General features: G+C 33.1%; 2 protein-coding genes across 2 annotated transcripts in view; one reads left to right on the plus strand and one right to left on the minus strand.

Moving 5' to 3' along the window:
- Positions 1-3,574: 3,574 nt before the first annotated feature.
- LOC101491911 (uclacyanin 1-like) lies at positions 3,575-5,500 on the plus strand. Its single transcript, XM_004486156.4, has 2 exons — positions 3,575-4,128; positions 4,890-5,500. The coding sequence occupies exons 1-2, from the start codon at positions 3,948-3,950 to the stop codon at positions 5,237-5,239; spliced, it is 531 nt and encodes a 176-aa protein (XP_004486213.1). The 5' UTR covers positions 3,575-3,947; the 3' UTR covers positions 5,240-5,500.
- Positions 5,501-5,731: 231 nt separating this feature from the next.
- LOC101492244 (transcription initiation factor IIF subunit alpha) overlaps positions 5,732-11,796 on the minus strand; it is a 7,629-nt gene continuing 1,564 nt past the window's right edge. Inside the window, exons 4-10 of the mRNA XM_073369714.1 lie at positions 11,783-11,796; positions 11,275-11,648; positions 10,124-10,239; positions 8,225-8,362; positions 7,733-7,936; positions 7,063-7,278; positions 5,732-6,080 (exon numbers count right to left, since the gene is read on the minus strand). Of these exons, the coding sequence (XP_073225815.1) occupies positions 5,988-6,080; positions 7,063-7,278; positions 7,733-7,936; positions 8,225-8,362; positions 10,124-10,239; positions 11,275-11,648; positions 11,783-11,796 (1,155 nt within the window). The 3' untranslated portion in view covers positions 5,732-5,987. The remainder of the gene's footprint in view (positions 6,081-7,062; positions 7,279-7,732; positions 7,937-8,224; positions 8,363-10,123; positions 10,240-11,274; positions 11,649-11,782) is intronic.

Consider the following 11,796-nt stretch of genomic DNA (forward strand, 5'->3'; position numbering starts at 1 on the left):
TAAATGCAGAAGAAGGAATTAAGAAAGGAAATGGTAATTCAAACTTAAAGCTTTCCTTTCATTTTATTTTCTATAATGACAGTTTAACGGGGATTAAAGAGAAGGGTGGTTAGTGCTCATTAAAAACTAAAGAGGGTGTGAAAAATAATTTAACGAACTTTAAGGGAGGTCAACATGCCAAAAAAAAAAAAAGAATGTTGGTCTAAAAATTAATGACTGATACTAAAAAAATTAGTCGGGCAAATATCGTCAAGAAAATAGGGTGAATTGTATTTTTGCATGGTATTAAGTCTTTAACTACTAGTTAAAAGAGTTGATTTAGGGTTTATTTTTTATCTGAAGTCATTATTCTAAATTGTTTTTTTTTCTCTTTTATCTAAATAAGTTATTTCACAAATATTTAGTTTTTTTTTTCTTCTTCGTAATTTTGTTGTTTAAGTGTGGCGTTGTTTTGATTTTTGATATTGTTGCAGTGTTTGTTTCGTTCAGATTGACAAATCAATTTCGATCAAATTGCAGATTCAATCAATGATTTTGTCATCGTCAATATTGCAGCTTCAGAAAAATAAATGTTTCAGACACTTCATTTTTGTCATGTATATATTTATAGATTTTGTCACATTTGTAGATATTTTGTTGTTTTATGCTATTAATTTGGATGTCGTGAATTTATTCACATATTTTTTTTTTTCTTCAGTTTTAGTGATTTTTAATTATATGTTATCGATGATGTGATTTGATGAAATTGAAACTCACATTCATAAGTTCTTTTTTTGTCCATGGTGGTAGAGGTATGAAATTCCATCTTTAGTTGGCTTTCAATTCTTTGGTGAAAGCTAAACATGCTAAGAAATTATCTCATGTGATATGTTTAGCTACTTCATAAATTATTTGATCGAAGATGAATGATTTTCTTCTCAATAGGAAGGTAGCAAAGTTGATGAAAATTGTTGATCATTTCAAAAACAAAATTCAAATGGAGACATATAAAATTTCCACAAGTATTTTATTCTAAGACAAAATTTTAAGGTGGATCATCTTTATGTATAATTTACTATAGACTTATGTTTAATAATTACTTAAAACTCTAACGAAGGTCGATAATACCTATCTCAAATATAAATTAAGATACGAATGTTGATAATATTTATCTGAAAAATAAATTAATATTATTATTTGTCTTTATATTTAAGATAATGATCTAATAAATATCGATTCTCTTTAAAGGTCGAACTAACTTCGACTGAGCCATTTTCTTTGTCGTAAAAACTAAAAATACTTAAAGAGTATCATTAATTTTCATTAAAATTTCAATTGATTTTTAAACATTTGTCTGTAATATCAATTTATCAAATGGGTGAGCCTTACTCGTACTACTAGGGGTGGACAACGGGTCGAGTAGGGCGGGTTCGGGTCCAGAAACCACCCAAACCACAGGTGAACTCTACATACCCATTTTCGCCAAATAAAGAATTCGGGTTAAACGGGTAACGAGTTAGGCGGGTGGATTCACGCGGGTTTGGCTTTTTTTTTGACATATTTGGTTTTTTGGCCTAATAACATTTTTTTGGCCAATTTATTTTGTCCATTTATTTTTTGGTCATTTTTTAATTAAAAAGTCATTTCACCTATTTTTTTTTCTTTTAAAATTCTATTTATTTAACTATTCTAATTTTTTGTTTAAAATTGAGCAATTTCTTTTTATAATGAGCATTTTAGAACTTTAATTTTTAGATGTTATAGATAAAAATAACCATTAAAGCATCATTGAAATATACCTAACCAATTTTCAAACATGTTTATAAATCTCAACATTGATATATACTCCACCAATTTATAATTGAAATGCAAACATATTTATAATTCTAACCATTAAAATGTAAACTTAATATACATTGTACATTCATGTTTATAAAATCTAAAGATCTTAAACTAATTGTCCAATGTCCTTAAAAAAAATGAATACAAATAATATCAATGTCCACCCATGTCATCTTTGCTAGCCAATCTAATTAGAGTACAAAATAATTATGCAACAAACATAATATAGCCTATAAAACAACATCAGTCTAATGCCAACAAAACATCAAAGCAGTAGTTAGAAATCATATTCATAACTATTAATTATGTTTACAAATGCAAAAATTAAATTCATTGGAAAAAATTAACACAACAACTTAAACAAGACTCATATAGTTTAAAAAGCAAAATCATATAATTTAAAAATCATATCATTTGTTTCACGCTGCTGACGATTGCTACTTTTAGGGTTGAGCAACAAAGAGAGCCACGGGTGAATTGTTAAAGATGATAATCGAGACTCTAAGTGTGGAAGAGAGAGGGAAATATGAACAATTGAAGTGGAAGTGAGAGAGAAACTGATGAGAAGAGGGATGTGAAAGTGGGCGGCCATTGAAAGTGAAATGTTGGCTAGGGTTTAGAAAAATGACAATAAAACATACATACATCATCATCGTGATCAGCAGTAATGAAAAATAAGGATATATACAATTGAGAAGAAGTCAATAAATTATAAAAATCTTGAGTACAATAAAAATCGTCATTACATATAAAAAATCAGTAGATAAAAAAAGTAAATAAATATAAATTGTTTAACAACAACCCTAAACCATCAAACTGAATAAAAAGATTTATAACAAAAATGAAAAAAAAGGTTGAAAACCTAACCCTAATCATGCAAAAAAAAAAATTAAATCAAAATCCTAATACATAAAACAACATGTAAAAACAAAAAAAAATCAAACTCAAGAAAATCCAAAAACAGAAACAATAGTTAAATCAAAACCTAATCATAATAAAAAGAAATAAAAACCCTAATACAATGCGAAATAAATTAGAAAAAGATTAACATGTTTAACACAACAGAGATGAAAAATGTTATTTTTAAACACAAGATTGAAAATGCTAACAAAGAGGAAAATGTTTAGAACATCAAAGACGAAACTAACAGAAATGAAACTAGTAAAGACGAAACTAACAAATTTAAAACAACAAAGATGAAAAAAGACATTTTTTAAAAACGAGATTAAAAAGTTTAGAACGAAAAGTTAGAGACTTGAGAAATAAGAGATAATAAGTGATAGCCTGGAGTGGACGTTGGCCGCCGTTGAGGCTTGAAGGAAGTATGGTTTGTTGGTGTGAAGAACTAGGGTTCGTGAGACGATGATGATGATGAGAGAGTGAAATTAGGTTGTGGGTGGGATTGTGAGACTCTGATTGAAATTAGGGTTGAATTATATTAGTGGGTCAAATCAAATTGGGCTTGGTGAATCCAGGAACACTTAATAATAAATACTATAAACTGTTATCGGACGGGTCGGTTACCGTCGGTCCAAAATCCATGACTCGAACCCGCACGCGTCTACTTTATTAAACCCTTTAATTCTATCCGTATGACCCGTTGGGCCTAGTCCAATCCGCCCAATTCACCTCACCCGTTGCGGGCTGGACAGTATTGAGCGGACCCATCTCATTTGTCCAGCCCTACTTACTACCATTCGAAGAGAGAAAATATCTTAAAAAGTTAAAGAATGTGACCCCAATAAAGTGGTACAGAACTAGAGTGATGGATAGGGAAGGCGTTCAATTAATTGTGGTAGTTGTAATTTAGTGTGGTAATAGAATTGACAAGGGCTAAAAGGAATATGTCATAGTTGGTAATTAGTATATGGTTATTGTGGAAGCACTCAAAAGACATACATACCTACCAGTCCTTGCTTTAGGAGATTAAGGAAAGGAAGCTGCCGAAACAGTAGTTCCTTATTTCCTCACCAAAAAATAATAAATAAAACTAGAATACCCCTTTCGGTTACTAAACTCTCTACTCTCCACATTCCTTATGCACATATCCACCACTATTTTTATTAATACATAGTATAATATTCTTGTGAGTTTGAGGATTATTAATATTTTATATAGATTAAAAAATGAAAATGGGAAGGATGGTTAATTTTGGTGTTATTGTGGTGGCAATTATGAGCATGGTGGGTATGGCAACAGCAAAAGGGACGGTGCATCATGTGGTGGGAGGAGATCGTGGGTGGGATCCGAACTCAGACATCAAATCTTGGTCTTCCGGCAGAGTCTTCAGGGTTGGAGATCAAATCTGTTAAGTCCTTTTTTTTCTCCTTATTTTCTGCCATTATTTTGATTATTATTCTTTTTCTTAATTTCCTCTCTTCCCACCATTTGTCTAAAAAGAAAATAGAAGCATTTAATCAAATAAAATATAGGTAATTAAATTAAGGAAGTTTTTAATTAATTTAAGTGATAATATCTATTTTATTTTTATTTTAAAATGACAAATGTTAGTTTTTTTTCTTCCGACAACCAATTATGTTAATAATTAGTATAGTATTGTAAATATTTTGTTGATTTTCGATATCTTCATTATTTTACTTTCTAATTCTCGAGATTTCATCCACCAACCAACCTAAACATTCCTGATGACAAATGTTAGTTGAAACCACGACCTGCTTATATAAGTTCATGCCTATTATTACTTCAATCTTTACATTGCTCCCCAAGCCACTTACCATTTCTTTTAATTTTATTTGTTTAATCAATTAAAATATGACCTTACAAGATTCTTTGAACCTTTGGCTGGTTAAAAAATATTATATCTCATTTTATTTATAAGAGACACTTGAGTTAAAATTTAATTAATAAAAGTTGATGTACATAACCTATATGATAAATCAGATACATCAATTTTTGTTGATTAAATTTTAACTCAAATATATTTTATAAAAAAGACTAGTAGAAAACCAAATAAAAATTTAAGATTATTTTATTCCACAGTTGGATTTTTCTTTAAAACTTAAATTTATTTTTTTAATGCTGATAAACAATATTCATGTTGTCGGCAGGGTTGGCGTACTCTGCAGCAGAGGGATTAGTTGCGGAGCTTGAAAGCAGAGAAGAATATGAATCATGTAATGTGAGTAACCCTATCATGATGTACACTGAAGGTTTGCATACAATCCCACTTGAGAGGGAAGGAATCAGATACTTTGTTAGTAGTGATTCTGAGAACTGCAAGAATGGTCTCAAGCTTCATGTTGATGTTCAGCCCAAGGCCTCACCTTCACGGGCCTCACCAATTGCTCAAGCAGTTGTGGCTGATGGACCTACAACTCCTTCTAGTTCGACCCGTTTTGGCCACAATGTGATTCTTTCATTATTATTATCATGTGTCATTGTAGTCCTTGCTTATTAATTGATATAAGCCTAAGTTTGAGGAGAATAATTAGTGCTGTGTTGTGGCCTATTTGAAGACTATTTATTAGTGTAGATTTGGTTAGAAACTGCCATGTTGTGTTGTTTTGTGCTCATTGTGCAGTATCTGGCTGTTGGGCTGTTTGCTCTGTGATGGGTTTCTTTTAGAGCCCCTTTTAGCACTTTTATTTCATACCACAGATGAAAAAATTCAATATTTTGGAATTTGGGATATTCACATGAAGTCATTTTTTATGAGATATATATTGTTTCTTAAATTTGTCTAGAATCTTACAACCTTGTTGAGAAGTGTTTGATATGCAATAATACAAGATAAACCCTTTTTTTACAATATATACGGATAAGACTTGACAGTCTAAATTTATAAATAACAGCTGATGTTCAGTGATGTTTTAAATACATGTGTTTTTTTTTATAAGATGGTTTTGCAATGCATTAGTGCTGACCGGTAATAAGCTGTTTATGCAACGCATTAGTGTAACACCATCTCCATATCCAATATGATCATCTGAAATCTGATTTTAGAAAAAGAACAAACTCTTACACTCAATGGTCATCAACATACTATAATTAAAATTAATATCAAATTCCTCATGGTATCTCGAAGATGGTGCACAAAATCTGAAAGTTATCTGATATCAACCAGTATAAGCTGCCAATGATGTATCCGCATATTTTCTTTTTGATGCTGCATCTTCCGGCACAACCAATCACTGGGTAATGCATAATTACCTTCCTCTCAGGATAACATAACTGGATCCATTTGTAGTTTTCTGTATCTTCGAGATTCTCTTCAGGATCTCAGCAAAAGCCTGCTTATCCTGCACATAGCAAAGAAGCACCAGGTGCTGTGTTAAGCAAAGTTTTAAGAACTAAACCAGTGAGGCTATCTGCTCAAGGTTGTGATCAATATAACTATCAACCCCAACCGGATCACATGAAAAAGGAGCAAGTAAATAATATGGCAATAAATACGAACTACAGAAGACAATCCTTAACAAAATTAAGCCTTTCAAATTTTCAGCGGTAAAAAAAGAACTAAGCTGGGAAGTGGGAACAAGTCTCACATCCGCTAGCAAGGGGGGAGAAGTGTTCTCTCCACTCTTATCTTAATGCTACAGCTTGTACTTATTAATTTTGAGCAAATCAATTGAGGGTTTTACCTTTGCACAAAGTTAACAATAACTTCTATTTAAGTCGAAAAATTACAATTCAGTTTTTTGTTTGCCCATCAAATGGGTTTATAATTAGGTCAGAGTCTGATATTTTGGTCAAAAGTTCCACTTTAAACTGATCATGTTTTCAGAATATTAGACCAGTTCACTGGTTTTGATTGCTTCATTCTGGTTCAACAAGGATTATGTTTTTCTTTTTCTTGACAGTTATCTACGCCTAGCCTATAGTTGAATCGGCCTAGTCTGGTTTTTGAAATTGGCTACAAATTGGCAGATCATGGTAAAAACTATCTTCAAATGTTTATATATCTAATTACCCATCCAAAACAAAAGAACACAGCAATAATTTACCATAAGAATTAAGGTTATTAGTTAGATTGCATCATTTTAATCCAACATTGCAAAATATCAGTCACAAATTCATTCTAAAGATTAATGTAATTTTCAAAATATTTAGATGTGCTAGAAGTGCAAAACTGGAACCAATTTATAGCTTTATACTCTTCACCATATCTAAATTTGACCAAATGTTTGATTATTTAGCTTGGGAGTCTTAAAGGGAAAAAACTTAGAATGGTTAAGCAAACATATTCGATTAAAACAAGGATAATGCAAAATTAGAGCTTACCTCGGAACATCTTAATCTTGCCTTAAATTTAGCTACAAGATCTTGTGTGGTCACTGGAGTCTTCTGCATTAGAACAGTCCTAATTTCTTCCTCGGTTACAGGTCCAGAAGCTGCAGTAGAAGACCCAGCTTTCGATGGTGGCGGCGGCGCACCTTTGGAAGGTGCATTACTTTTAGATGTAGATCCATTTACATCTTTTCCAGATGATTTTGGTTCCTGATTAGATAAAATAATGAAGAATTTCAACAACAGTAATAGGAAAACCCATTGGGCTAGCTCTAAAAATTAAGTTATTTGTAAAACAAGTTGTCAGACAAGTCTTTTGTATTAGAATATACTAAATATCTAAGAATATATTTGATATTATATTAGAGTATCTTAGTTTATCTCCTAAAATCATAATATGCAGGATGTCACAATATTTGGATGTTAACCGGACAGTGCTCCCAAGTCAAATTAGGAGAATATTTGTCCAAATCATTTCAAACGATTTACCAACTAAGCATCCCCACCTTTGGTAAATTTGTTTCCTAAATAAGCTAAAGACCAATTTAATTGTTCAGTTCTGAATTTAAAACGTTATCCAAGAAGCTAACATTTTACGAAATGTAAAGCAAAGCAACAATTATAATAAAAAGAGCCCTCATAATCAAGCAATGCAATGACTTACATTTTCTGTCTTGACCTTCTTAGTTGGTGCAATATTTGGCTTTGCTTCCTCACTTGCTTTTCTTTTCCCCTTTGAAGACTTTGAAGTAGGTGTTCCACGAGCTGGTCCTGTTGTTGTGGGTTTTGAAGGGCTGGTGTCAACAGGTTCTTCCTTAGGTTCCTTCTTTGCAGCAGTCACAGGAGGAACACCAACCTCGTCATCAATCTAGACAAACAAAATTGATCCACTGATTAATGAAAAATGATGAAGTCTAGTTCAAACGATATGCAAGGATTTACAAATTGCCAATAAGAAACCACATCTATGATAAAAAAAGTTTCAGAAAATGCAAAAGCTAACTGTAGCACACCATAAAGGGAATGCAGTTTGCACTAAGCTATGCCTATCTTTCATCTTATAAGTGGAACAAGGAACAATAAACAATTATAGAAAATTAACGATAAATTAAAGGAAATGGAGAAGTGAAAAAAGAAACAGTAACAAAACCCATACATCGTCGTCATCGTCGTCATCATCCTCTGCATCAGATTCATCCAGACCACTAGTTCGCCCAAGCAGCTTCTTCAGCTCTTTCCCAGATTTACTCAGACCTCCCTCTTCTTCATTATCTTCATCCTCTTCATCATCATCCTGCAATTGTGATTAAAAGAATAATTTAACAAGGAATGCTTGAATCAACAACGCCAAATATGAAAATGTTCTCATCAATTCCATGTTATATTATACGTAGAAGTTCAAAATGATATAACACCAAGGATGCCTATCATGGGTTAGGTTCCTAAAACTGGGTTGAAAAGTAACCCAACTCATATAGAAACAAGAATAATTGATAGGAACTGCTCCTATCTAGCAGGGAGAATGTATTTTATAGATGAAAAAAAGAGAAATTACAGAAGAAAAAGAGCAGAGCTCCAAGAAATGGAGACCTCTTCGGCCAAGGCATAACGCACAAAGATTAAATGATGTCTTGTGTGAATCCCCTTATACAATAGAACCATTCTTTCTCCCACAACTAACTCCTCACTGAGAACAAATTTTCTCTCTCCATAACTACACCCCCCCTCTATTTGCTACATTGAGTTGAGCCTAGAAAAATAGACTTGTAGGCTTGTGTTTGTATTCGGGTAACCCATCAATACAGGCTCCCTTAAGAGCTGCCTTGTCCTGCTTAGCATCTAGACACAGTTTACTTGTGGGTATTGTAAAAAGTGAAATCAAGATTTGAAGAATAGTGAAGAATTAGATAGTGGTAGGAGTGGATAAAGCTGATACAAAAAAGGAAGATGAAGTAGAAGGAAGAAGAAAACGGGAGTTCGAAGAAAAAGACGAAGTAACAAAAAAAAAGGGTAACTTGTATGTGTAATTGTTAAGAGAAATGAGGCAAAGTGTGAGTTCATTTTTTTCTTTTTTGAAAAACTGCTCAACCCAGCTCAATTTAGGTAACCCATGGGTTAAGTGAGACAAGCCAAATAAACTCATATTTTTAGGGTTTGTTTTGTTGGAGGTAGATGGAGGTGAGAATATTTTAAATAAAATGTTTTTAATTCAATTTTTAAGAGGGGAGGGGAGGGAAGCAAAACCTCTCGTAAAACTCATTTTGCTCTCCCTCCATTCATTTCGGGAGATTTGGAGGAGAGGGGACTAAATACACGTATAAATCATTTAAAATCCCTCGCCTCCCCTCTCCTCTTTTGAACTAAACATATCTCTACTCCCCATCCCTCCCTCCATTGAACCAAACAAACTCTTAATGAGTCATAGTTTTAATCACCCAATCCACCAGTGAACAGGGTTGGCTTTGTGTGCGATGGTATGATACAACACAAATATATACATATACTAGTTGTAATTAAAGGGGGGGAAACTTAGGGATTGAGAGAGATCATAGCTGTTAATCTACCCTATCTAAGGAAACTAATCATATCAAGGAATAAGCATGAAACCAAGAAAGAGTAAGAGAAAATACAAAAAGTAATCAATATAATCAACCAGATCAATTAAATCCATCTAGGGGGTGACAAAAATAAGGGGATTAAATGTTTAAGCTACTCTATGTCTATGGTATCATAATTTTCATAACGACAACAACAAAGCCATGCCATGTATTAGGTCCAAAGATGGACCGTTTACCCCCAAATTTTTCTGAGGTTTGGCCTGTAGTTTCCTTTGTCTCTCTTTATCTCTAACTATTGAACTATCCTTCATCTAGTCAAACCTCCTTATGACAGATAAAAGTCCATAAATATTTTTTTCCATAAATAAATCCTAAAACCCATACCAAATATATAACCAATTATAGAATACTAGAATTAGCTACGAAACAGAAACCGTAATATATTGACTAACATGTCACAACTCAGACGTACAAGAACTTGTGGAGTGGAAACAAACCTGCTTGATTTCAGGAGGAGCAGGAATTTCAGGAGCCAAATCTTCCCTTTCCTCAGGATCATTACCAACAGCTTCATCATCATCCGTGAAAATCTCTTCATGCTCCCAATCATCACCTGTAACAGATGTGCAAGTTCAATTATCAAAAGAAAGAATAAGCACAAGCCCATTAAAATGATTTGAAAATTTTCAATTCATGCCAAGGTAAGATTAAATATTAGAGCAGAGTGTGATCACAGGATTCCTAAGAGACAATATAATGTAGAGAGAGAGTGTGTGTGTATGTCAATTTAATAGTCAAGCTAAGTAGGTGCGCTATAAAATCAGCACGCTGTACTTGGATGACATAACTCATGGGTTATCCTAAGCCAACCTATTCTGCCCATTAATTCAATAACTGACTCTGAAGTTCAAATCTGGGAATAATTCATGTGCCGACATTTCATAATCCATGGCTTTGTGGTTAGGTTGCGTGATGGGCTTACCTCTAAAGACATATTACACAGCAAAATACAGACAGCTGCTATAAGTCAATAACATGCAAATTGAAGCTTTCTAGACACAGACAGACAAGTCTTGTGAGCATATCATTTTATTACTTACTGGTTAGCAGACTGTCGTGTCAGCCAACTTTCAAACAAGATGTTCCCAAAGTTTATAAAATTTATACGTTTTAGTTTTTCATTAGCTTTTATTATGATTATATTGACATAAAAGTCAAACTATTATAATACTTTTTTATAATAACTTGAAACTTCCATCAAATCTCACACGCACAGCAAATTTTACTTCTAGGATTAACAGGCTATATGAGTTCTATCATAGCAGTTCTCTGTCCGTGGCCAAAATAAATACTTCAAAACCTGGTCAAAATGACGCCTATATTTGTTTCAAGAAGCAGTCAATTTGATTTCTTTATTTACTCTCTAAGCTATCCCCTAGGTGAATATATCAACAGCATTGAAGAAAGATACCCGAAAAGATGGACATTGTTATTTGTGACATAATGTATACAATGAAATAATTGTTTCCACTCATCTCTAATATTTTATGATAGGTCATCACTACATAAAACTAACCAAAAATAAAATGATAACCTTCTCCATGGAATCATCAGGAAATATGATAAATAAACAAGGCAAGATACTCACCCTTTTCAATATCATCGCCATCTATGTCACTGTCCCCTCCCTTTGGACCTTCATCCTCATCGTCATCATAACCACTTTTTTTATTCAGTCCAAGTCTACTCTTCCTATCTACTTCCTCATCTTCATCTTCCTCTCCTTTATCAGAGACAACGCCTTCATCGTCGTCACCAGTTTTTTTTCGGCTTCTCCCACCACCTGTGTTGCTTTCCTTTTCATCTAACTTCCCATGTTCACCAAAAGCAGCAGGCCCATTATTTGCTGCTTTCATCATCCATCTTTGATATCCATCAGCGGTTTTTTTTCTATTTTTCATCTTCTCTTCTGCTTCCTCCAAAGTCAATTGCTTATACTGGGCAACCTTGTTAAAGTTGTACCTAGAAAAGAAAAGCATACCATAAATTACATCTGCATACCGTCTTTGTCCAGTAGCAAATACAGAAAAGCACCACTGAAACGAATAAGATAAAAGTAAAGTTCTTTCCATAAACACAATCCTTAACAAGCATACCAGGAACCAGCAGG

The sequence above is a fragment of the Cicer arietinum genome, chromosome 1, assembly GCF_000331145.2.
Source record: "Cicer arietinum cultivar CDC Frontier isolate Library 1 chromosome 1, Cicar.CDCFrontier_v2.0, whole genome shotgun sequence".
Taxonomy (NCBI): Eukaryota; Viridiplantae; Streptophyta; class Magnoliopsida; order Fabales; family Fabaceae; genus Cicer; species Cicer arietinum.

Excerpts from the sequence above, each read along its gene's own strand:
- LOC101491911 (XM_004486156.4), top strand. The coding sequence starts at position 3,948 with ATGAAAATGGGAAGGATGGTTAATTTTGGTGTTATTGTGGTGGCAATT. Across the intron at positions 4,129-4,889 it reads CAGGGTTGGAGATCAAATCT|GGTTGGCGTACTCTGCAGCA; the intron begins GTTAAGTCCTTT and ends TGTTGTCGGCAG.